This window comes from Lathamus discolor, chromosome 2 (genome assembly GCF_037157495.1).
Source record: "Lathamus discolor isolate bLatDis1 chromosome 2, bLatDis1.hap1, whole genome shotgun sequence".
Lineage (NCBI taxonomy): Eukaryota > Metazoa > Chordata > Aves > Psittaciformes > Psittacidae > Lathamus > Lathamus discolor.
This window is the reverse complement of record NC_088885.1, coordinates 159363016-159389992: the sequence shown is the minus strand read 5'-3', so window position 1 is coordinate 159389992 and position 26977 is coordinate 159363016. Positions and strand designations below refer to the sequence as shown.

General features: G+C 48.7%; 1 protein-coding gene across 5 annotated transcripts in view; it reads right to left on the bottom strand.

Moving 5' to 3' along the window:
* Positions 1-26001, bottom strand: part of RHPN1 (rhophilin Rho GTPase binding protein 1) — a 37680-nt gene extending 11679 nt beyond the window's left edge. Inside the window, exons 1-5 of one of the 5 annotated variants that reach the window (XM_065669065.1) lie at positions 24921-26000; positions 14181-14299; positions 4693-4821; positions 1896-1971; positions 1436-1513 (exon numbers count right to left, since the gene is read on the bottom strand). In XM_065669065.1, the coding sequence (XP_065525137.1) occupies positions 1436-1513; positions 1896-1971; positions 4693-4821; positions 14181-14299; positions 24921-25016 (498 nt within the window). In that variant the 5' untranslated portion in view covers positions 25017-26000. Of the gene's footprint in view, positions 1-1435; positions 1514-1895; positions 1972-4692; positions 4822-14180; positions 14300-23358; positions 23444-24920 lie in introns of those variants that run through there. The other 4 variants (XM_065669066.1, XM_065669067.1, XM_065669069.1 and 1 more) reach the window with 4 other exon arrangements.
* Positions 26002-26977: the final 976 nt, after the last annotated feature.

Genomic DNA, 26977 nt, shown 5'->3' with positions numbered 1-26977 from the left:
GGGAGAGGAGACATGAGGGTGGGAAAGGGAGGGAGAAAAACTGGAGGGGAAATGATGGATTGATGGAGCTGCACATGCTGGTCAGCCCAGGGAGGGGAAAACTCCACCCGAGTTATTCGATCAAATGGATCAGATCAATATGATCAATAGCATTAGATCAACAGAATCAACCAGGTGGGAAAAGACCGTTAAGATCATCAAGTCCAACTGTTCCCCAGCACTGCCAAGGCCATCACTAAACCATGGCACTGAGGGCCTCATCTCCACAGTGTGTGAACACTTGCAGGGACGGTGCCTGCAGCCCTGCCCTGGGCAGCCTGTTCCAATGCCTGAGCACCCTCTGGGGCAGGAATTGTTCCTCAGCTCCATCTAAATCTCCCCTGGTGCAGCTTGAGGCCATTTCCTCTTGTCCCATCCCTTGTTCCTTGGGAGCAGAGCCCAGTCCCCTCCTGGCTCCATCTTCCTGTCAGGCACTTGTAGGGAGCCATCAGGTCCCCCCTGAGCCTTCTCTTCTCCACACTGACCCCCCCCAGGTCCCTCAGCCATTCCCCATCACCACTGTGCTCCAGGCCCTGCACCAGCTCCTTTGCCCTTCTTTGGCCCCACTCCAGCCCCTCAACGTCTCTCTTGTAGTGAGGGGCCCCGAACTGGACACAGGATTTGAGGTGTGGCCTCACCAGTGCCCAGTGCAGGAGGAAATGCAGATGAGATGCTGTGCAGCAGTGGAGGCAGCCCCATGGCACAGATTCAGCTATAAGAAAGTCTGGGAAAGTACCAGTTTGGTGATGGGGCACCCAAACCTGGAGCCAGCAGCCTAGGAGCTGTGCTGGAGGTGATGCTCATCTAAACCAGGCTGGGATTATTATTGTTTTCAAGAGAAAGTCATACAAAGTCTCATGAAATAAATGCCATGGAAGAAATAGGATTTATGCTTTTAATAAAAGCCCTTGAGCTTTTGACCTGGCATGGGGAGGAGGGTCAGAGCTCTCCTAACAACTAATGTTAACCATGGGCCTTTTCCCATCTTCTGGCTTTGCAGGGCTCCTCTCCCACAGGCTGAAAAGCAGGATCAGGCCCATTCATAAAGGCTTGATCCAGTCTCTTTCTTTCCAGTCTCTGGAATCAAAGGCAAAACATGAAATTACTTACGAAAGCTGTTATATAGGAGAGGAGAATATCCACCTTTACTGAGTTGCTTTATATTTGCCCTTCTCCAGATGCTAACTGGGGAGAGAGCAGTTGTTTGGCCTTACTGGGGTGAACTAAGTCACAAATGATTACTGGGGCTAAGTGTGGGAATCCTGTACCCTAAGACAGAAGGATAAGGATGCAGCTTGGAGAGAGGATGAGGAGACCCCCGGAGCAAAATGTGGCACCTTCAACAAGTGTTTCTGGACAAGTCAAAGCAAGACTTTGTAATTGAAGAGATACCAACCTGCCTCAGCTCCATGAACTCTTTGATTTCTTTCTCAAACAAGATGCCCTCCTCTCCATAGTGTTCACTGATGAAATCCTGGATGAGGAAACAAGAGAATAGAAAACCTTGAGTCACCCTTTAAAACAGATTCGCATGATTTTAAGGCTGGCTTTGGGCTATTCTGTATAAGCAACTTGCCAGCTCTCCCCATAAGTGAAAACCATTTCCTCCCTGCTTGGCTCTTGGTGTTCAACATTACTAGACCCTCACCTCCCACTTTCCCATGTTTTAAGTCCAGCTCCTCTACATAAACTTGGGATTTTGCAGCTCTTCCAAGACAGAAACTGTTTTGGAGCTGCTGCAGCATCTCCTCTACAGCACCCAACCATCCCCATGTACTGAAATATCTCCCAAAGTGTACAGTCATTCCCTTCCATCATCTTCCATCACATCAAGAGTGTGAAACCCTGATGCTCACCTTCAGTGGTGCCAGCAAATCCAGCTCCTTTGTCTCCTTCAGACCCAAAGGGATCATGGGGACGCTGATGGACTCACTGGAAGAAGTCAGCAACATATTTGGTGGTTGGTTTAAAAGTCTTAGAGAGACCTTTTGTGTCAGGGACTAAAATAAAACAGGTCTTTGCACTGGGATTGTGCTAAAACTAGAAGAGGACTCAATTCTGCACAGCAGAAGGATGCTCTTCCTAATGGAAATGGCAGCCCAAGAGAAGAACAGAACTTGAAACTATCACCCTTATTCCTCCAGCTTCTCCTTTTTACTCCCTAGCAAAGGTAACAGCCACAAAATCAGCTCAAGCAATGAAGCTGCTTTAATACCTTGGGAACCAGGCACAGGTCATGGACTCACCCACTCCTATGTGCTAATCTGGGCTCTGGTGCTGATAAAGCCTTGCTCAGGCTGCACACTGTGCCTGATATTGACATGTTCTACCTCTATTAAAAGAAGGTGTCTATTAATAGCTCTTATCATAGAGCTCATTTGATATTGTAAAGCCCTGAAGATGATGATGACTTTGGGAACACCCAGTTGGGGAGTGGTTTGTATTTCAGCATGAAAACAGGGCAGTTGTGCAGCACTGAGGAAGGAAAGCTGCAGAACCACAGCCAGGAAGGACCATATTCCCCCTGACGGGGGATTTAGCAGCTATTTTGATTCTCTGCTACCAACAGGTAAAGAAATGGTGTGTATAAAGAGCAGAGCCTACAGCATGCAATTCACAGCCCTGCAAAGAATCACAGAATGGTTTGGGTTGGAAAGGACCTTAAGATCATCCAGTTCCAACCCCCTGCCATGGGCAGGGATGCTTCACACCAGACCAGGCTGCTCCAAGACCCATCCAACCTGGCCTTGAACACTGCCAGGGACGGAGCACTTACTACTGCTTTGGGCAGCCTATTCTGGTGCATCACCACCCTCACAGTAAAGAAATTCTTCCTTATATCCAACCTGAACTTCCCCTGTTTCAGTTTGAACCCATCACCGCTTGTCCTATCACTACAAGCTGGACCCATCATCCAATTCCCGTACACAAAGACAGAGAACATAGCACCTGCAGCTCAAATTGACCCCACAAACGCTTTCCCTCATACCCATTTATCCCTTGCGGATGCCCCCAACCCTGTCACTAAGCCATTTTACTGCATCCTTGGCCACTAGGCCTAATTTAAAGAGACAAGGAAGTCTGGCACAGGCTGAGATGGGAGCTGGGTCAAGCAGGATCAAGCCCTTCCCAACCCAGATTTGCACAGCTCCTTCTCCTTCCTTCCAGAAACTGCTGCTAACTTGTGAGCACATTACTCATTAATCCAGGGAGGAAAAGAGGCAAAGAAAGCTGCAGAAACCAGGGGAGCAGGGCAGGGAGGCTGCACCCACATTCTCATTTCTTCCTACTGAATAAACAGCTTCAAGAGCTATAATTAGAGCAGAAAAGCCATTATTGTTTGCTCCTACCAAGATTTCCGCTCAAATCCAATGCCTGCAGCAAACAAAGAGGTGTTTGTTCGGCCTGGGCAGGGGTTTGGGGTTGCTGCTGTTGCTGGTTTCTATTTAAACCAGGGCAAACCAGAGGCAGGTAGGAAAAGCTGAGCCCTGATAAGGAAGAACGCTGGGAGTATGCATGCAACACAGGAGATGTTGCATCCCTGCTTCTAGTGCAGAGGAAGGATCAACATCCAGGATTCCATTCAGAGGCTGCAGACCCTCTGACTACAAAAACCCAAGGGCGGCAGACCTATGGGGCTCACTTGGCTTTATTCCCCATAGGAGACCCCATGAACCTAACTCAGTTCTGCACCAAGATCATCCTGGTCCCACATTTAATGTCATTGCAGCAACCTGCTGGATGGAGTCACTGATGCTCTCCTGGTCTTTGCAGCTCTTTCTATCCCCAGTACCACAGCCATCCTCCCCTGAGAAGGAGCAAGCACTGGGAAAAGCATGCGGATGGACATAAAGTCATAGAACCACCGAATGGTTTGGGTTGGAAGGGACCTTTGAAAGTCATCTAGTCTAACCCCCTGCAATGAGCAGGGACAACTTCAACTAGATCAGGTTGCTTAGAGCCTTGCCCAAGCTCGCCCTGAATGTCTCCAGGGATGGGGCATCTACAGCCTCTCTGGGCAACCTGTGCCAGTGTTTCACCATTCACAACTTCCTTGGGCAGCCCACTCCAGTGCCTCACTTGGAATTTCTTCTGCTAAAAACCCTATTTCACATAGTGGAAAAATCTCTTGCCCTGGTGGGATGCTCAGGAAAGCGGACGATGCAAGTAGAGATGTTTATTTCTAACCTATTTCTCCTGCTTTGGGATACCAGTGTGTCCTATCCCTGGCAATGTTCAAGGACAGGTTGGACAGAGCCTTGAGTGATGTGGTCTAGTGTGAGGTGTCCCTGCCCATGGCAGGGAGTTGGAACTGGATGATCTTAAGGTTCTTTCCAACCCAAACCATTCTATGCACCATACATCCCCAAACATCCAAGTATCTACTAGCAAAAGAGGTTGAACTGGGTCTCCTTACAGGTCTATAAATGCAACACTGATGTTCCCAGGATAAAAAACTGCTTCCAGGCCCATGCCCAAGTCCTCCCCTATCCTTACCAGAGGGCCAAACCCTGTGCAGAGCCAGGAGGCAGAGCAATAGATACACAAAAGATACTGACCTGCTCCCAGGAAAAACAAAAATCATCTACTACTAGCAGTAATAACATAATGCTAGCTGAAAAAGCTGCTCTTTCCACACCACAGGCTCCATACCTGTCATTCTGGTACACATCCACGCTGCTGTTCAGCTCCTCCAGCTCCTCCTTCAGCAGCTGCAGATTGGAGTTCACATAGCTCAGCTCCAGGGCAACTGTCTCTTTGACCTTGTGGTTACTGGTGGCCCTGTAAGATAACACAACATGGACCAAACCTCCCCCATTTCATCAGTGCCTCTATTTGCCTCTGTTTGGTTGGTGACAGCCAGTATGGCTTCACTAAGGGGAAACCCTGACTGACCAATTTGGTGGCCTTCTATGATAGGGCTACGGAACTGATGGACAGGGGTAGAGCAGTTGATGTCATCTACCTGGACTTGTGCAAAGCATTTGACACAGTCCTACACGATGTCCTTCTCTCTAAATTGGAGAGACACCAATTTGATGGATGGACCACTCAGTGGATAAAGAACTGGCTGGATGGCCACACACAAAGAGTTGTGGTCAATGGCTCAATGTCCGGCTGGAGACCAGTAATGAACCAACTTGCTGCCAACATGGACAGTGGGATTGAGTGCATCCTCAGCAAGTGTGCAGATGACACCAAGCTGTGTGGTCCGGCTGATATGCTGGAGGGAAGGGATGCCATCCAGAGGGACCCTAACACACTTGTGAGGTGGGCTGATGCCAACCTTATGAAGTTCAACCATGACAAGCGCAAGGTCCTACACCTGGGTTGGAGCAACCCCAGGCACAGCTACAGGCTGGGCAAAGAAGAGATTCAGAGCGGCCCTGCAGAGAAGGACTTGGGGGTGTTGGTCGCTGAGAAAATGAACATGAGCTGGCTTCAGTGTGCGCTCGCAGCCCAGAAACCAACCGTATCCTGGGCTGCATCAAAAGCAGCGTGACCAGCAGGGCGAAGGAGGTGATCCTGCCCCTCTGCTCTGCTCTTGTGAGACCTCACCTGGAGCATTGTGTGCAGTTCTGGTGTCCTCAACATAAAAAGGACATGGAACTGTTGGAACAAGTCCAGAGGAGGGCCACAAGGATGATCAGGGGACTGGAGCACCTCCCATATGAAGACAGGCTGAGGAAGTTGGGGCTGTTCAGCCTGGAGAAGAGAAGGCTGCGTGGAGACCTCAGAGCAGCCTTCCAGTACCTGAAGGGGGCCTATAGGGATGCTGGGGAGGGACTCTTCATCAGGGACTGTAGTGACAGGACAAGGGGTAACGGGTTAAAACTTAAACAGGGGAAGTTTAAATTGGATATAAGGAGGAAATTCTTTCCTGTTAGGGTGGTGAGGCACTGGAATGGGTTGCCCAGGGAGGTTGTGAGTGCTTCATTCCTGGTGGTGTTCAAGGCCCTGCCCATGGCATGGGGGCTGGAACTAAATGATGCTAAGGTTCTTTCCAGCCCTAACTATTCTATGACTCTATTTGTCAATGCTTGGTTGCACTCATAGATTAAGTTATCCAATGGTGCGATACCAAGTGAATCCATGCAAAACTTCCTGAAGAACCTCTTGCTCTGCATATGATCATAGAATGGTTTGCGCTGGAAGGAACCTTAAAGCTCATCTAGTCCTAAATCCCCTGCCATGAGCAGGGACATCTTGCACTAGAGCAGTTTGCTCCAAGTCCCATCCAACCTGGTCTTGAACACTGCCAGAGATGGGGCAGCCACAGTTTCTTTGGGCAAACTGTGCCAGTGCCTCACTACCTCAGCATAAAGAATTTCTGAGGCCAGGCAAAACTCCTTACAGTGTTGAACACTGCTCAGATGAAGCACGGAATCAACCAGGTTGGAAAAGACCCTTAAGATCATTAAGTCCAACCATTCCCCACCACTTCCAAGGCCACCACTGACCCATGGCACTGAGGGCCTCATCTCCACAGTGTGTGAACACTTGAAGGGACGGTGACTCCAGCCCTGCCCTGGGCAGCCTGTTCCAATGCCTGAGCACCCTCTGGGGAAGAAATTGTTCTTCAGCTCCATCTAAATCTCCCCTGGTGCAGCTTGAGGCCATTTCCTCTTGTCCCATCCCTTGTTCCTTGGAAGCAGAGCCCAGTCCCCTCCTGGCTCCATCCGCCTGTCAGGCACTTGTAGGGAGCCATCAGGTCCCCCCTGAGCCTTCTCTTCTCCAGACTGAACCCCCTAGGTCCCTCAGCCGTTCCCCATCACACTTGTGCTCCAGGCCCTGCACCAGCTCCTTTGCCCTTCTTTGGCCCCACTCCAGCCCCTCAATGTCTTTCTTGTAGTGAGGGGCCCAGAACTGGACACAGGATTCGAGATGTGGCCTCACCAGTGCCCAGCACAGGGGGAGAACCTGGTCTTTCTGCCCTAGAGCAACCTTCCCCTTGCCCATCTACACTAACACCTCCAGTGCAGCTTCAGCTTTGGCTATAAGCACTCAAGCTGCTCATCCATATAAAATGAAAGCAATTAATGTCAGGTTTGAGGAGAAAAATTTCAATTTTGGATGCAAAACCCCCTTCTTTATAAGAAGAGGCTTGCGGTACTCACCCATTAGTAGAGCTGGACCCTATCCTCCCTTCCCCACTTGTGTACACCAGGAGATGTAAACAGCAAGGACTGATTTCAGCTGCCTGCTCCCAGGCTGATTACACCTTCCTTATCTGCTCCAAAGGAAAGTGGGGAGAGATAAGCCAGAGCTGACAGCTGCAGTCCTCCGCTCAAAGGGGCTCTGGCTGCTAGCACTAAACCAGGCTTCAGAAAAAAAAGCATGAGCTCTGCTTTCCCCCAGCTTTTGCAGAACATGGTGGCTTTGACTTGGTGTTAAGCTGGTTTTAAGATGCTGGTCCTTTAGTGCCTCCTCCCCTGACTCCTCTTTGCTGATATTTTCCACAAGATCAATGCATTTGTTTTATTCTAAACCAAGCAAAATCACAGCAAGTCCAAATACCTCCATGGCCACTTCTATTTAACCATCCTTCAGCATTCCATGGAATGGTTTGGGTTGGAAAGGACCTTAAGATCATCCAGTCCCAACCCCCTGCCATGGGCAGGAATGCCTCAAACAAGACAATGCTGCCCAAGGCTCCATCTAACATGGCCTTCAACATTGCCATTGATGGGGCAGCTACACAGAATCACAGAATCACAGAATCCCAAGGGTTGGAAGGGACCTAAAAAGATCATCTAGTCCAACCCCCCTGCAAGAGCAGGGTAACCTACAGTACATCACACAGGAACTTGTCCAGGCGGGCCTTGAATATCTCCAGTGTAGGAGGCTCCACAACCCCCCTGGGCAACCTGTTCCAGTGCTCTGTCACTCTTACAGTAAAGAAGTTCTTCCTGATGTTAACGTGGAACTTCCTATGCTCCAGCTTACACCCATTGCCCCTTGTCCTATCACTGGATATCACTGAAAAAAGCCTAGCTCCATCATCCTGACACCTACCCTTTACATATTTGTAAACATTGATGAGGTCACCCCTCAGTCTCCTCTTCTCCAAGCTAAAGAGACCCAGCTCCCTCAGCCTCTCCTCATAAGGGAGATGTTCCACTCCCTTAATCATCTTTGTGGCTCTGCGCTGGACTCCTTCAAGCAATTCCCTGTCCTTCTTGAATTGAGGGGCCCAGAACTGGACACAATATTCCAGATGCGGCCTCACCAAGGCTGAGTAGAGGGGGAGGAGAACCTCTCTTGACCTACTAACCACTCCCTTTCTAATGCACCCTAAGATGCCATTTGCCTTCTTGGCCACAAGAGCACATTGCTGGCTCATGGTCATCCTCCTATCCACCAGGACCCCCAGGTCCCTTTCCCCTTCACTACTTTCCAGCAGGTCAACCCCCAACCTGTACTGGTACATGGGGTTGTTCTTCCCCAGATGCAAGACTCTACACTTGCCCTTGTTAAATTTCATCAAGTTTCTCCCCGCCCAACTCTCCAGCCTGTCCAGGTCTCGCTGAATGGCAGCACAGTCCTCTGGTGTGTCAGCCACTCCTCCCAGTTTTGTGTCATCAGCAAACTTGCTGAGGGTGCACTCAGTTCCCTCATCCAGGTCATTGATGAAAATATTAAACAGCACCGGTCCCAGCACCGACCCCTGAGGAACTCCACTAGTCACAGACCTCCAGCTAGATTCTGCGCCATTGACCACAACTCTCTGCCTTCTTCCTTTCAACCAGTTCTCGATCCACCTCACTACTTGATCGTCAAGCCCACACTTCCTTAGCTTATCTATGAGGATGCTGTGGGAGACAGTATCAAATGCCTTACTGAAATCAAGAAAAACTACATCTACCGCTCTACCATCATCCCTCCACCTAGTCACTTCCTCATAGAAGGCTATAAGGTTGGTCATACATGACTTCCCCCTCATAAAACCATGTTGGCTGTTCTTAATGACCCCCTCATCCTTGATATGCCTAGTGATGGAGTCAAGAATAAGTTGTTCCATCACCTTTCCAGGGATGGAGGTAAGGCTGACCGGTCTATAATTACCCGGGTCCTCCTTCTTGCCCTTCTTATAGATTGGTGTGACCTTTGCCATCCGCCAATCCTCAGGCACCTCGCCCGTTTCCCACGACTTACCAAAGATGATGGAAAGTGGCCTAGCAATGACCTCCGCCAGCTCCCTCAGCACCCGTGGGTGCATTCCATCCGGACCCATCGATTTACAGATGTCCAGATTGCATAGCTGATCCCTAACCCAATCCTCATCTACCAAAGCAAACTCCTCCTTTGTCCTGACTCCTTCTGGGGCTATAGAAATCCGGGGCCCTCGGGGAGAGTCTGCAGGAGTAAAGACAGAGGCAAAGAAGGCATTCAGCACCTCTGCCTTCTTTATATCCTCTGTCTCCAGGGTACCCACTTCGTTCAGCAGTGGGCCTATATTGCCTCTTGTGTTAGTTTTATTTGCTATGTATTTGAAGAAGCCCTTTCTATTGTCTTTAACCCGACTAGCAAGATTGAGTTCCAAGGAGGCCTTAGCTGTCCTAATTGCCTCCCTACATCCTCTAACAACTGTCCTATATTCCTCCCAAGCGGCCAGCCCCTCCTTACATAATCCATAGATTCTCCTTTTCCACTTGAGTTTGCCCAGCAGCTCCTTGTTTAACCACGCCGGTCTCCTAGATCCCTTACTTGACTTCCTACTCATTGGGACGCTCCGATCCTGAGCTTGGAAGAAGCGGTCCTTGAATGCTAACCAACTATCTTGAGCCCCTTTACCGCCTAGTACACTTTCCCATGAGACTTCCCTTAGCAGTTGACTGAAGAGGCCAAAGTTGGCCCTTCGGAAATCCAGAACTGTGGCTTTGCTAGGTATTCTATTCCTCCCACACAGGATCCTAAACTCCACCATCTCATGGTCACTGCAGCCAAGGCTGCCATTGACCGTCACCACTTCGACCAAACCCTCCTTGTTGGCGAGTACTAAATCTAGCAGCGCTGCTCCCCTAGTTGGTACGTCCACCATTTGCATTAAGAAATTATCATCAATGCACTCGAGGAACCTCCTAGACTGTGAATGACTGGCTGTGTGAGTCTTCCAGCAAATATCGGGGTAATTAAAGTCCCCCACGACGACTAAGGCATGTAGTCGCGAGGCTACTTCCAGTTGCCTGTAGAAAGCCTCATCAACTCCTTCGTCCTGATCAGGAGGTCTGTAATAGACCCCCACAACTGTATCACCCGTGCCAGTCAGCCCCTTGATTCGTACCCACAGACATTCCACTTGCTCCTCATCCGACCCCGGACAGAACTCAATACATTCTAGTTGCTCTCTCACGTAAAGAGCCACTCCACCACCTCGCTTTGCTGACCTATCTTTCCTAAAAAGGACATAGCCATCCATGACCACATTCCAGTCATGTGAACTGTCCCACCATGTCTCTGTAATCGCCACTAGATCATAACCTTTAGCCCGCACACAGACTTCTAACTCCTCCTGTTTATTCCCCATGCTGCGTGCATTGGTGTACAGACATTTCAGGGAGCCAGTCCTAGTACCCTTTTTCCCCTGCGGGACAGGGTCTAAAAAGCTATCCTTTCCCACAAGTGAAACAAGAGATTGATAGTCCTCCTTAGCCCGCCATCCTTCAATCCCTAGCATGTTCCTCTTGGGCTTGTCCCCAACAGGCCCTGTTAAATCCCCTCCCCCCTTCATAACTAGTTTAAAGCCCTGTCAATAAGCCCTGCTAACTCCTGCCCCAAAACCCTTTTTCTTCTCTGGGACTGGTGTATCCCGCCTGTCACCAGCAAACCAGGTGTCCCATACAGCAGCCCGTGACTGAAAAACCCAAACCCCTGCCTTTGGCACCAGTCACGTAGCCATACATTAACCTGCAGAGTCTTCTTATATATCCCTTCACCCTCGCTTGCAACAGGTACGGAGGCAAACACCACTTGCGCTCCAGACCCTTTAACCAGCCGTCCCAGGGCCCTGTAGTCTCTCTTCATTGCCCTTACGTTCCTCGTAATAATTTCGTCACTGCCAACCTGAAAAACCAGCAGTGGGTAGTAGTCAGACGGCTGCACCAGTTCAGAGAGCTTCTTTTTAACATCTCTAATCCGAGCCCCAGGCAGGCAGCAGACCTCCCTGTGGGGTGGATCCGGTCGACAAATGGGCCCTTCTGTTCCCCTCAGAAGGGAGTCACCCACCACAATTACTCTTCTTTTCTTCTTGGTTGGAGAAGTTCTGAGGTATGTGGGTGAGTGACTAGCCCTGGGTGACTCACTAGATAGATTTGCCTCACCATCTCCATTCACCTGGCCCTGAATTTCCAAGACCTCGTACCTGTTATTCAAGGGCAACTGGGAGGGAGGAAGGGATTGTGAGGGTTTTCGCTTACCTCTCCGAGGAGGAACCTCCCTCCATCCATCCTTGTCCATTAAGCTCTCTCCTTCTGTCTGATGGTAGGAGGGAAGGGGATCCATATCTTGTTGAACCACTTCCCTCTGTCCTTGCCTTAGGGTGTGGTTCCACCAATGAGCACTCTGTGCCAGCACCTCACCACCTTCACAGTAAAGGACTTCCTTATCTCCAACCTGAACTTCCTACTTTATATATATATTAATTTCTTACATTACTAATAGCTGATTTGCAGCACCAGGGTAATATTTACCCATATCCATGATGTATTTCTGACCAGTGCTTTCACCCCTATTCTGCAGCAGAAAGGACACATCACCCTCCAAAGCCCAATTTTGCCCTGCAGTACTCTACATGTGCACGCAAGCTCTTCCAGGACTTGTCACCAAGTTTGAAAGCCCAGTGTCACTCTGGAGCACTTGAGTTTGCATTCTGCAAGGGCCACATGAAGCAATAAGAGCACAGTTATCTATCAGAGAGAGAATTTAGGGGAGCACTTGATCTTTCTGTGTGCAAACCTGTGCTGATGCACTTCATGGTCCCCATCCAGGGCAAGCACTGAGGTCTGTATGAGCACACAGAGCCTATGGGTCTCCATCAACCTCCTCTATGAAGTTATCAGCTGTTTGCTTAACCAACAAAGATTTTTGATTCATCCTTTATTTCTTTATGGAAATGGTTTATTCACCACACTTTTATCTCCCCCACTGCTTCTCTCAACCCCAGAACATAAGAAAAGCTTTCTGCTGCCTCTTCTCCTTTATTTATCCAGCAAACAACCCCTCTTAACACACACCGAGCAAACACCACACATATCTTTTAGTTCCAACACCCCATTCATAGCAAGCTCCCCAGGAAAGGAGGCTGATATGCTCAAGAGAACAGTTCAGGAGGTTATTTTGTTTAAAGCATTGAGATTTGGGGGTTGGTTTGGTTTTGTTTCAGCTGCAAACTCAGGCTGGGCAATCCATAGCTTTAATCCATTTCCATTTAGCACTTACATGCAAAGGAAGTTTATCCCTGCAACTCAAATCTATAGATTTTAAGCAATAAACCTTACAATATAATATCCCCCATCTCAGTCTTGAATTTCAGAGGCCCAAGCTTGATTCTTCTCCCTAGATTTCCCCTGTTTTCTAAGCTCCAAGCGCCACATCACCCAGAAACCCCCATTATCACTCAGCCGCAAAGTGGACATGTGGGAGGGAGGGAGAAGTGGCTGCTCCTAAAGGACATTCAAAGTGCTGATCCAGCAAAAAGAGGGCAGCCCCATCACTGCATTGCCCTGGCTGAGTAATTAAGATGTGTTTTGCATCACATTCTTGTTCACTCCCCTGCATGTAGTGATGATTCCCACTGTTTGCACCCAAACTGCAGCCAGGCACGTTTCTGCTGAGCCAGCACATTTGCCCCTATGTATTATTTGCTTTTAATAATGAAAAAGAGGCACATGATGGGATTTCATGGCCTTAGTTTAATTAGATGAGGCATAGCAGCATGCTTGAAGCAGTAGGGTGCAGGAACTGTATCCTCACCTCCCCTGGGAAGCACCAGTGGTGTCAGCCACCAGTAAAGCACCATTTCTTCCTATGGTTTCATGCAAAAACTGTTATTCCCTTGTTCCAGGTTCAATATGGAATTCAATATTCCCTTCAGTTCCAGGCCACTGATGTTAAATCATTCAATATAGTCATATATATTGAATAGTCATATATAGTCATATGTAATAGTTATTTCATTGGAGAAAGAACCAAGCTGGCAAAATATGCCCCAAAAGGATATTATAGGGCAGCCTTAAGATATTTTCTTATATTTAAAGACATGATCACCCTGCATGTGCTCCAATATCCTACAGCAATATGAGATATACAGAAGAGCTACAAAAAAGGTCATCCTTGGGTTAAAAATAAGGTAAAATAGCAGCAAAATTTGTCTTTGTATCATGAACATTATACAGGGGAAGGCAGTAATGCACAGGCTCTCCTTGTGCTGGTCCAGCTGCAATCTGAAAGCCATGTAAAGGTGCCAGCTGCTGCACCATCCCATAAATGCATCTTCTGACAGGGTGAAGAGCTTGTTAAAGGTGAAGGCTGCGCCCATATGTAAAGACATTCCTGAATTTTCAGGTTCTGCTCTGCTGGAAGCACTGGGATGGAGTTTTCTGGAAATCAAGCTGGATGTGACTCACTCCCTGGGATTATCAGGCAGGAGCTCTGCAGTCCAAGCTCAATCCCAGTTAAACTTTTATTCCCATTATTCCATCTGCTCACACCCTGCTTTGTACCAGTCTTGCAGGACATTAAAACTATACATTTTCATTAAAATTCACAGCATTAGAATTGAATCAAGCAGGATGAATGCTGCAAGGCCTAGGGAACACTGAACAAACCCCAACCATAGCCATGGAAGGGCCAGCATCATAGAATGGTTTGGGTTGGAAGGGACCTTAAAGCTCATCCTGTTACAACCCACTACCACAGGCAGCGATACCTTCCACTATACCAGGCTGCTGCAAGCTCCACCCAGCCTAGCCTTGAACACCATCAGGGACGGGGCAGCCACAGCTTCAGCATCAGCCACCTCCTACACATCAAGGGAGGCAGCTAATGCTGAAATTATGGATTCCACCATCACTATGTAACTGATTTCTACCTCTTGGCAAATCCCTCCTGGGCCAGAGGGATGCTCTGGGACCAGCACTCACCTGAAAAGGTTTTCTGCCCCCGCTCGCATCCTCATCTCCTTGTTGATCTGTTGGTTAATCCGTGCCCGGCGATGCTGCAGTTTGCTGCGCTGGGTCTGCGCAAAGGGGTCACAGCCCTGCTGAGAGAGAAGGGCAGGGTCTCACCAGAAAACCAGCACCAGTTTAGGGTCAGAAATGGCACTTTCAGAGCCTGGGACTGCACTTGAAATAAAAGGTTTAGTCTTTAACACCATGTGTTGGGTTTTATTTCCTAAGCTACTCAGAAAATGCTTCCCAAATGCTTAGTTCCTGTTCATGGTTGCATCTCTTTCCTAGTGTCTTACCATCCAGACATGAGACAAAACCCAGGGGGCTGCAGATGAGCTCTATATAACCCTCAAGCTCTGTAACAGATGTGACCCCGTGCCTATAAGTGCTCTCATCTCCTTCCAGCTATAGGGGATCAAGTGCAGGTGGCAAGTCAAGAGTTCACAGGGGTGGAGAAATGAATTGCACAAAGCAGTAAACGAATTCCATCCCTTCCTCCTTCCTTGGCTTTGGCTCCTTCTGCAGACAGGGAAACACATTTAATCTCTGACTTCAGGAAATGACAGACAGCAATATCCCTGTCTCACAGGAGGGAAAAGGTTATTATGGGATGCCCCAGGCAGTGCGGTTGAAACAAGGAGGGTCTCTGAATCCAGCACCACAAAAGCTCTACCCAAGCGAATGATTTCCATTGTCTGAGGAGAGGTTCAGATGGATGAAGTGAGGCTCTAAAAGACCCCTGGATAAAACAAACCCAAAATACACCCAAACAACCAAAAAACCCCAGGAAAACAGCCTTGTCTGGGAGGGCACATAGTTGGTCAGTTGAGATGGAAAGGAGAGAAGACGATAGAGACCTCCTGCTTTTCATACATCAGTGCAAAACATGAGCAGATGCCTCCAAGAACATATGAAGATCCACTGAGGCACTCAAATTCCTCAAAGGCATTATTTCATAGAATCAGACTGGATTGGGTTGGAAAGGACCTTAAAATCATTCAGTTCCAGACCCCTCTACAGGAAGGGGCACCTTGCACTAGACCAGGTTGCTGCAAGCCCTGTCCAACCTGGCCTTGAACACTGCCAGGGATGAGGCAGCCACAGCTTCTCTAGGCACCCTGTGCCAGAGCCTCAACATCCTCACAGGGAATAACTTCTGCCTTAATCTAACCTGAACTTCCCCTGTTTTTGTTTGAACCCATCACCCCTTGTCCTATCACTCCAGTCCCTGAAGAGCCCCTCTCCAGCATCCTTGTAGCTCCCTTCAGACACTGGAAGCTGCTCTGAGGTCTCCACGCAGCTTCTCTTCTCCAGGCTGAACAGCCCCAACTACCTTCCTTTATAAAACCTCTATCTGCTGTGCACATCAGTCTTACACTGCTCCTGATTGCTCTTCTTCCACCAGAGCTGGTGGACCCCTTGTCTCCACATGAAGGGGTTTTGCCACTTAAAAGACTCTACAGAGCTTCAATAGTGCCCACTCCTCCTGCCCAAAACACCTTCTCATCTAATTTCTTCCATGTAGACATGCCCCTGGGCTTCAAGTCTCAAATCCAACAAGCCAGGTCAATTCTTGGTTATCCCTCCAAGAAATGCTGTAGGCCCAAATGTTACTCTGGGAAAACTTACTTCTAAAATTATTTTCCTAAGGAAATAGGAAAGGAAAAAGAGAAATCCTTGCTCAAAAAGGTATGAGACCAGTTTTGATGAAGCAGGGAATGGAAAATTTGGCATTTTCATGGACTTCGGCTTCTGAACATTTGTTTCTTGTGTTTGAAGGCCATTAAGTGGTGTCCCCTTTGAAAAGGGGCTGGATTAACATGGGCATTTTCAATGAAGTGGAAGATTCAAGCTCCTAATTGGAGACTGAGAAATCAGAGCCATTCCATCTGGTCCATAAATCTGCAGGCTTAGTGCTTTACAGTAATCCATTGAAATTACTGATGGAACAACCTGGGAGCAGAGGAACAGGATTACTCTGCAAAAGTAATTAAGTGGGATGTTAAGGAAAACACCCCCATAGCTGTACAAATCTTGGGTCTGAGACAACTAGGAGCAAATAACATGAAAGCTGATCCCAAAGTGCCCTGGAGGTACTCATGCATCCTGCACACACTGCTGGCTCCCTAGGGAAAAATCCAGAAGCTGGACAGGAAAGGATGAGGAATTAGACACCATGAAGCCCAAGAATGGACAATACCATGTTCTCTCCAGCAAGAAGGAGCTGGGTCATTACTAAACATGGACCTGGAAAACTAGAAGCCAACCACACAGGGACTACTCAAAGCTGAGCACCCGAGAAGCCCTCAAAGCAAAGGAGACATCCAACTCTTCTCTAGAAAGAAGCTTCTCATGCAGACGTAGGCCAGGATGTTGCACAAGTATTTCTTCTATTAAGGGCTGCTTACAAGCACTGCGCCTTCAATGACGTTTCTTCACAGACATTAACCTAGATATGAAAGTTAAAGCTTAAGGGGAAGGAAAAGGAGAAAGAAAATGTGGCACATATTCAAATCTCAGCAGCCCCTCAGGTTTACAGGGGGGCACTTGTCATTCCCAGAGCCACAAATGCAGATGCAAATATAAACAAATACATAGAATTGAGCAGGATTCAGGCCTCTCCCTGCCTCCAGAGCCACAAAACTTCATCCAAAACTCAACAGCCCCAGTAGCAATGGTTGGATGTGGGAAGCATCTCTTTGCCTTCAGCAATACCTACAGGAGCTTTCATTCACCTTTGAGGCATCTCCACTTCTTGCAAAGCTTTGCTCAGAAGTGGTCAAAGAATTTAGAAGGGTTTTCAAGGGAAGAGCAAAGACCTCCTGAATACATGGGCAGGAGGCCAGAGGAACTGCAGGGAAGATATGATGGAAAAGGTACCAGTGGAAGGACTATCTGAAACCACAGAGAAGGCCCATGAACAGCTCCTTGTCTGGAGGCAAGGAAAGAAGAAAATAAGTAAGAAAAGGGGCATCAAAAGACACTAGGATGGCTCTACAATATGTAGAATGACAGTATTAAAACCTCTTCACTGCAAAAGCATTAAGGGGTTTAACTAAATGACTTGGCAGCTCCCCAGTTCTCCCATGACCAGCTTAAGACAACACCAAGAGGCAAAATTCAAGTCAAAGTGTCAAAGCTGATGAACAAGAACCCTCCCAAGCATAATCAGAGCTGATGATCATTAATGCCTTCATCTTTCCACAAGAACACAAAGGAGCTGCCCTCCAGGAACACTTGTAAGCCCTGATGCAGTTGGGGACCAAACACAGTTCAATAACATCCAGGACATCCAAGATTCCATTCTATGATTTACTTAGACTTCCTCTGAGAGACACTAAGCCATCTATAGAGCTGCAAAGTCCCATCCTCCTCACTCCCATCCAAATTATGTCTTCTCAAATGGATTTCCTAAGATAATTATCCAGGCTTCTAAGCCAACAGCAAAACCATACTGGAAAGTCAGGTATTATTGGAGCACCTGATGCAACACCAAAGCCTTGTGAAGATGTCAACTCAGGATCTTGAGACTTGCTGCCCTTAGGGACTTCATGTGATCTCCCCACACATTGTTTTCCTCCTCACCCTTTATGAGGTTGAGTAAGTGCAGTAACCCATGGGATTACAGCACATCTCGCCTCCAGATGATCTTCTGCTGGTCCCAAAGCATCACTCCTGGCTGGGAGGGACTAATATAAGCATTATGCCAAGGCCACCATGGGGAACATGGTTCTGCAGCTGCTCTTGAAGCATGGCAGAAGTGGTGCTATTTCATGTATACAGAAGCAAGAAGGAAACTCAGCTCCAGAACATGATGCTTAGGCCAGGCTGCCATATATATATGAAAGGAAATACCATCATGAGCAACAAAGGCAATATTTAAATCAAAAGGTAGATAGGGGAGACAGAGACACAAGAGGAAAGCCCACCCTCCAACAGCTTGTGTTCAGAAGAACCCAAAGCTTTGCCTGTGCCCATACTCTCCAAGCTAAAAACTACAGCATAATTCCTAAAGTAAGCAGTGATGGATTTGATCATGCCTCACGTAAGGGAAAACCAAAAACCACCACCAAAATGTGGTATTTGGTTATAAAAGGGGTTTGTCCTTGCTCAATTGTTTTTTGAGGTCAACCCTTTAAGGCTGAACCAGCTTCGTGGGCTTTAGGTTGCACCTAGGGACATGAATAGAAGGGTAAAGTTGGGTGCTCAAGAAACAGCCAGGTTGAATATGAGATTTCTCAGCCTTCCTAGTTTAAAGCTCTCAAAGGAGAAGCAAGGACATAACTTGTACTGGAAGAGGCCATAGACTGTGCAGGAGCCAGAGAACTGCACAGCTTGTATGTACACAGAGAACAGTGTATGTTAAGAGAGCCATGAAATAAATGTGGGTCATTAAGTTATGAGTCGTGTGCAGCTCTGAGGTTTATTGCCTCTGACAAAGCAGGATTAGAGGCAGTATAATTGTAGAAAGGCCAATTTGACGCTCAGGAGACATCTGCCAAGTGACATTGTGTTCAACCCTCAGCATGGGAAGACGTCAGTGTTACAGAAAGTACTCAACCAGTGCCTTCACATGAGGAAGAAAAGGCAAGAAAGAAGCCAAAAAGACCTCTTTTTCAGAGGAGGCCAAGACAAACAGGCCCCCTTTGAGGGATGTCAAGGCTGCAGCCAACTCAAACCTTATATTTGCAGGAAGCACACAATGATATAATGGTGTTGTTCACTCCCCAACACCTCTTCCAGCTCAAAAGCACCCATCTGGGGTGTTAAATAGGGCAATTACGTGGTTAGGTTTCCTTCTATAAGCGAGTCCTTAGGCAATGTTTGTTTAGAGATGATCACCTTTGCACTTCACAACTCCAGTAAACAGAAGGAGATGGAGCCTGGATGTCTTGAGTGATGAGGCACACCTACAGCACTTACTTGTGACCCTGGTTCCAAAACAAGGCCACTGCCTCAGAGCTTTCCCAGCACTAATAACAGATAAAACTAATCACCTGGAGGAAGAGGTGGATGCCAGCAAGTCCAAAGGGTAAAGCTGTGCACAAAGGGACTCACTTCTGCTCTTTATTTTCTGATAGAAAAACAAGAGCTCAATCACTGGAAGCAAATGAGTAAAAGCAAAACTGAAAACAGCATGTGAAGTAATCAAAGGATAACTACAATCAAAGGACAACCACAAGCCATTACTGTGGCATCTGTGAGAAGGTAAAACACAAGTCTGGGACATGCTGTTAAAGATATAAACAAGAGGAGGTGCATAAATCCATGGGACCTGAACAAAATGCATTCACAGTCCAGAAAGTCAACTGTATCCTGGGCTACACCACCAGAAGGTCAAGGGAGGGGATTCTCCCCCTCTACTCCACTCAGACTTCACCTGGAATAATGCATCCAGCTCTGGGGCTCCAAACATAAGAACATGGAGCTGTTGGAGCAAGTCCAGAGGAGACCACAGAGATACTGTGGGGGCTGGAGCAGCTCTGCTCTGGAGCCAAGCTGAGAGAGCTGGGCCATGCCAGCCTCAAGAAGAGAAGGCTCCTTAAGGGGAGACCTTAGAGCAGCTCCAGTGCCTAAAGGGGCTACAAGAGACCTCGAGGGGGCTTTGGACAATGAATGTAGGGACAGGACAAGGTGGAATGGCTTTAACCTGCCAGAGGGGAGACCAATATGAGCTCTTAGGCAGAAGCTGTGCCCTGTGAGGGTGCTGAGGCACTGGCACAGGGTGCCCAGAGAAGCTGTGGCTGCCCCATCCCTGGCAGTGTTCAAGGCCAGGTTGGACACAGGGGCTTGGAGCAAGCTGCTCTAGTGGAAGGTGTCCCTGCCCATGGCAGGGGTTGGAGCTGGATGAGCTTTAAGCTCCCTTCCAACCCAACCCAGTCTGGGATTCTATGATCTCCAAGACCAGCTTTAGTCACAAAAGTCACCACTATGACTTCTAAAAACTGGAACAGCTGGAGAGCACCCACAGAATAGGAGGAGAAGCTCAAGTTTAATTTGCACATAGTCTGGTGACATCCATAGTATGTCAGCAGCGAGACATGAGTTGTTACCTTGTGCTGACACAGGCTCCACAGACAACACCTCCAACTGGACAACCTTCACATCCCCTAGGACAGGGAAGTTCAAGGAGAAAGCTGCAAGGGGAGCAGAGTACCAGCCAACCCCGTGTATTTGGATACCCACATGGCAGTCATAAAGTGAACCCTAACGCCAGGCAATGCAATATATAAGGGATGAGCTGCTGCTTCAGAGTCAGGCATTTTTGCCTGTTTTTTTTCAATATGGGATGGAAACATTTGATGGAAATCAAATTATCTGCACAGATTAAAATCATGCACTGCATATGGGTACATCTGCGCTGCAGGCTGGGTACCCCATGGCCAACAACATGGGCTCACCCCTAGTCTCACAATGCGAAGTGATGCATTTGATATCAGGCAATCAGAGCTTAGGGACATAGCTGAGGACTAAGGGCAGAATGAGGTCCACCTCAACTTCTACTGTTTAGACCAACCCAGGAGATGGTGGCTATCATGTATGTTATGCATAACCCAGCTGCATTTGGGAAAGGTACCAGTGATGCTCAACTGCTGCATCCCCTGAAGCCCCAGCTGCCTTCAGCATTTCCATTATCCCAACATGCTGCATCTGTTCCCTAAAGCCCTAAAGATTATTCTGGATTAACCGTATAAATTATCCTTCCCAGGGAATAGACAGCTTACTGCTTTATTTAAGGGAAGGGAGTCAAAAGGCAGGGGAGTTGGAACTAGATGATCTTAAGGTCTTTTCCAACCCTAACTATTCTATGATTCTATGAGTGTTACTATTCAGCCTTTCCCCATTGAAGGAAGAGGACATAGTTCATCTTTCCTGTTGGACAACCCATTGGGATTTCACTCTTTTAACCTCTTCAGTGCTCCCTTGTTCCCTCTTCACTAAGCAATAGGTGAGGTTGGTTGCTCAGGGCACAAATACACCCCTCAGATGAAATGGCAGCAGCTCTGCTAGAGCCTGGATCCACACCTCACCTCCACTTCATCCCTACCCCAGTAGTTCCCGCAAGAGTCACCACAGGTGCTCCTACACACACAGGGAGAGAACAGGCAAACAGGATACAGTAAATAAACCCTAGAACTCTGGACACAAAGCCAAGCAAGGCTACAACAAGCCTGAGATATCTCCGTTTAACACCAATACCCATGAGGGCTACACTCCAGACAGAGCTACCACGATCTTTGGACACCAAACATCATCCCATCTGCAAACTGTTCTTTAATCCAAAGGAGAATTCCTTTAGGTAGGACCAGGATTCATGGGCAATGAAAATCTATGCCAGTGCTGGGAATGGTTTGCTACTAATCCTTAAGGTCCCCACTCTTCAAAGCTGTTAAGTGGGTGAGCTCCTCCAGCATTCACCATCACCAAGTGAGTGACCAACCAACCTTTCCAGCACTACCAGTCTGCACTCACGATGGAATTAAAACAGCACAGAGGTGCTAAAGAACAAGGAAATCACGTGGCTTGCACCCAGGAAGCCTTCAACCAGAGCAGGAATGATTACTGAAGAGCCAAAGATGAGAGCATGGCAGGTCAAGTAACAACCACCAAGTGTAAGACAAGCAGTGATGACCAACTCCATGACATTTGGTCAAGTCTAAGCTGTGTTTGCTCTCCAATTCACATTGGTTGCACTAAGGTCAACTCCAGAATATCAACATTTGCTCTGTAGTTAAAACTAGAGCAAAATATCTGTGCAGAGACAAGGTACAGTCAAAGATGACAGCCTAGGAAAGTTGGGTCTGTTCAGCCTGGAGAAGAGAAGCTGCGTGGAGACCTCAGAGCAGCTTCCAGTGTCTGAAGGGGGCTACAAGGATGCTGGAGAGGGACTCTTCATCAGGGACTGCAGTGATAGGACAAGGGGTGATGGGTTTCAGGGTTCCCCTGAAACAGGGGAAGTTTAGGTTGTATGCAAGAAAAGTTCCTCCCTGTGAGGGTGCTGAAGCACTGGCACAGGGTGCCCAGAGAAGCTGTGGCTGCACTATTCCTGGCAGTGTTCAAGGCCCAGTTGGACAGGGCTTGCAGCAACTTGCTCTAGTGGAAGGTGTCCCTGCCCACGACAGGGTCTGGAACTGGAGGAGCTTTAAAGCCCTTTCCAATCCAAAACAGTCTATAGTTCTATGACACCAACTGCTGCAGCTCTGGGAAGCGCTACTACAAGTCACTGTGCCATTAACATGTCATTAACAGAGGTACCCTTGATCCACAAGCCTCAGCCCTGTGGTCATGAGCACATGGTATCTAAGAACAACCCCAACCCTGCAGGTTTTACCCAGTAAATGCTTACAACACCCCCCCCCCCCCCCACCAGCCACGCAATATAAAACATGCAGTTACTACTTCTCCTCCTCTCTCAGGAGCAATAATATTCCCTAACACTCAGTTTTGACCCCCCAAAAGGGATGTTTCCAAGCACACAGATGATCCAGCAGCTGGAAAACATGCACTAGAAACATGGTAACTGGATCATCAAGCTCTCAGCACCTCTTTATTTCCAGAACTATGATGGTTTATAAGCTATTCTGATAGAGCCAGAGCTGTCAACTGAGATTATTATTCCTCTTTGCAACCCACAAGTTTATGGCAGGCCTGCACAGGACAAGTGGCCAAGTGACCCTGGTTTAGCTTTGTTAGCCCATGGGCTAGAGAGCAAAACAAAAGCCACACTCCACACACAAAAGCAGGCTTTAAAATCCTCCTTTTTAAAATATTATCAATTATTTCCTTCTATTTCAGAGAAGAATATGAGCTATTACTATAAGTAACAGTAAGTCACAACAAGCAGTTTTTGCTCCCTAAACATACATTTATACAGAAAAGTCCCTATCACTACCCTAATCTCATGAAGCACTCTGGCTACAAGCTGGGTTTCTGTGGGAGACATTACCAGCTAAAACCTCTAAAACCTTTTATTGAGAGTATGGTTACATCACCACAGCCTTTTAACAAATGAGGGGAGGATTAAGGTTTTACATTGCCCAACAAAGTGCCTTGCTCTTGGCTAATGCACTCAGAAGAGGAAGGAAAAATAAAGTGGTGAAGGGAGAAAAATAAAGATATGGGAGAATTGGGGGACTTTAAACAGCAAAACCTGCATTCAGCTTCAGCTTAGGAGGGTGAAGCTGCTTCAGAGAGCTGGGGGAGGCTCAGGACATCGTGAGAGCTGGGGCAGGGCGCCAGCAGGAAACAGATGTATTAAATCTTCAGCCTCAGTATATGAGCCCTGGCAGAGAAAGCAAATAATCACCAGCACAGCAGTAGACAGGATCCCCTGCAAGTGAGCAAATGTGCAGTGGCCCCATAACAACCAAACAACTACAAGAGGTTGTATTGATCATTTCTTTGAAATAAAAAGTTGGTATCTTTAACAGGAAATCTAATCAGGTGCTTTGTTTGTTAAATGAGAAAAGCAATCATGTTATGACAGATGCTCTAGATCCCCTGCCAGTTCCCCCCACACACACACAAAGAGCTGTAATAGTTTCCTATGTTATTCTCTGTCCAAACAAGGTAAACCAATTGCTCATATAAAGGAAACTCTGTCCATACACAGAATAAACTGGCAAAATGAAGTCCTCTTAATCTCCCCTTACCTATTTAGACAAGCCCTGCATAAACTCCAACCTGGTTTAAGGTTGCAACCTCTTTAGCTGCAGCCAGAGAGTCCAGGCTCAAGTGACTGGAGATCAGATTGATCCTTGTTCAGCCCTGGCTGCAATCTCAACCCTCACTCAGCAGAGAGGCACAAAATAAACCACCTCTACAGAGCCTGGTTGTAGTTTTGCTTATTTGGTTGTTGGGCTCTGTTCTTTGCCAAAGGGCTGCAGAAGTGCAGGTCTCTGCTGAAGAACGGGTTCTGAAAATTACAGACTTGGATGACGAGATCAGATTACAGGGAAAATTCAGTGCAAGTTTATAAAGCTGGCTCCCAGAGGACAGACCTAACGGGAGAACTGCTTAAACAGCCCCAAAAGAGAGCATTTACCCATCTTTTCTTGCAAGAAACACACTCTAATGCATCCTCGACCCCAGGAATGTGCATTGACACCCAAGGGACAGCAGGGAAGTCAAGCAGTGGGGTTGGTGGCAGCCTGAGGACAACACTTATTGGCTTCACCATGTTGTTACTGATTAAACAAGTGACGGCAACAGGCTATCAGCCCCATCTCACATGTATAGCAAACTTCCCCTGTAGGCAGTTCCCAAAGGAAAAGTTCGTCCATGAGCAATACACTGCCCCATACACCTTGAACAGCAAGAGGGCCAGGCAGTGATGGGCTGGACCATCTTCCGAAGGGCAAGAAGAAGAAAAAGCCAAACTAAAGGAAAACTTGGTTAAAAGTAGTCAGTAGGAAACCTGGAGTTAGTGGAGGAAGATAAGGTAAAGGAGTGGAGTTTAAGAGACTATGAGCTAAGAGATAGCTGCGCAAACCTGCTTAGGAATGAGCACATGGCCACATTTATATCACCTATCAAACTGTACCTTGACCCTCCCCAGCATGGTTTGATAGCTGGGATGAACCTTAACTCCCACCCATGAGGGCCACCATCCCCATCAACCAAACAGAGATACCTAGCCCCATGGAGCACCAGTGGGTGCTTTGCCATCCTGCACACACCCCCCTGCCATGGCACCCCACCGCTGTGCCTCACCTTCCGGGTGCTGCCGCTCTTGAGGCCTTGCAGGAGGACAAGGGCATTGTCCCTGTTCCCTTCCCCATCAGGGCTCTCCTCTTCAGGTGGCATCATCTCCAGGAGTGCAGCATCCACAGGCTGAATGAGGGGGCTCCTGCCTGGCCTCACTGGGTGGCTCTAGGGCTCCGGGCCCTCTCCTTGGTTAGCCCCACACTCTGTTAACCCCTTGGTGGGGGTTAAAGCCCAGCCCAGTCCTATACAGGGGTCTTAAACCCACACTAGCCCCTACTCACTTACGCTACAAGTCCCCATACACATAACAGTTACTCAGATCTAAGCCCACAGCCTGTGCTCCCCTTGAAGAGACACCCAATATGAAGGGGAAAACCCCCACAAACCCCTCTATAAAGAGGGGGTGCAAACCCCACAGACCCCCCTGCAGAGCTACAGCAGCTGAGGGGGGGGTAAAGGAGGGCAAACCCCACAGACCCCTCTTGCAGTTAACCCAGAGGGGGGACAAACCGCACAGACCTCCCTTACAGAGTTACTGTAGAGGAGAAGAACCTCCACAGACCCCCCCCCCCCCAAATTACAGAGGTACCCAAATGGGGTGGGGGTAAAAGAAGCAAAAGCCTACAGACCCCCTTACAAAGATACCCCACATGGGAGGCAAAACCCCACAAACCCTCCCTGCAGGCCTGAGAAGGGGGGGCAAAGCTTACAGACACCCCCCCCTTACATATACCCCAAAAGGGGGGTGCCCCACAGACCCTCCTCTTACAGAGCTACCCCAGAGAGCGAGGAAACGCCTATAGAACCCCCCTATAGAGCTACCCCAGCTAGGAATAGGGGCAAACCCCCACAGAAGTCCCTTATAGAGCTGCCCCAGATGGGTAAAGGGGGTAAATCCCCTCAGACCCGCCCCGTAGCAGCGCTACCTCAGCCGGGGATGGTCGGGGGGGGGGGCAAACCCTACAGTCCCCCCCTCACAGAGCTACCCCAGACGGGGGAAGCACCGCTTACCGGGTCTAACCCCACACCGCGGCTGCCCCGAGCCCCGTCGGCCCCGCTCACCCCTCGGTGCCCCTCACGGCCCCGACACTGGGCGCTGCCGACCGGGAGCGAACGCGACGCCGGCCCCGGGGCCGCGCGGGGCATAAGCAGGGTGGTGGGGCGGGGCTAAGGGCAGCTTTAGCCAATGGGAGAGGGGAACGGGGTTGAGTGACGGCTGTGCTGGCCAGTGGAGAGAGAGGAGAGGGGTGGGGGGAGCAACGGAGGGGGGAGAGGAGGGGTGGAGGGCCCGTCGCCCGTGGCAACGGTGGGAATTAGAACGCCGGTGACGTCACGGGGGGGGCGGGGCTTCGCGTCGTCCCTCTGGGGGGCCCGCCCCACACCTGGGTGCGCGAGCGCTTGCACCCCATCCACATCTGGATGATCCCACCCCCAACCGGGCACCCCCCCATGCCGGACACATCTGGACGCGCCCCCTTTAATCCCTGCTCTCCCCTCTTCGGCTTCCTCCACCCCCACCTCCCGCAACATCTGGGCTGCTGTGGTGGGGGGGGGATGTGCAATAAGGGAGCACCCATAGGCGCCCCATTCAGCCTTCTGGCCCAATGCTGTGCCTCAGGTGCTCTCCTCTGTGTGGTCCCTTGGCTGCACCATTTCCCCCCCCTCCCAAATAAACCCCAAAACATCTGGATGGGGACACTGCAGCTCGCACAGCTGCTAGAGCAACACCTGGAGTGCTGTGCCCTTGCCCTGCTATGGCTATAAGATGCTGCTCTAGTACAAAACACAATATAATACAAAATGTAACATAAAAATGTATGATGAAATAAAGTAAATCCCAATTTCTTGCTGTTTCCGGACAGATACAGGCAAAACCTACCCTATTTTTCCTCCTCTGAGCCATATGGTTGAACCATAGAAAGGTTTTACTCTTAATCGGGATCATAAAATAAGAGTCAGACTAAGCAACAGTACTAAATCCGGTAAAATATTATGGAAAAATTCCAAGAGTTGGAAAAATCCCGTTCCCAAGGTGCATACAGGGTTGTAACGGATACAGCCCC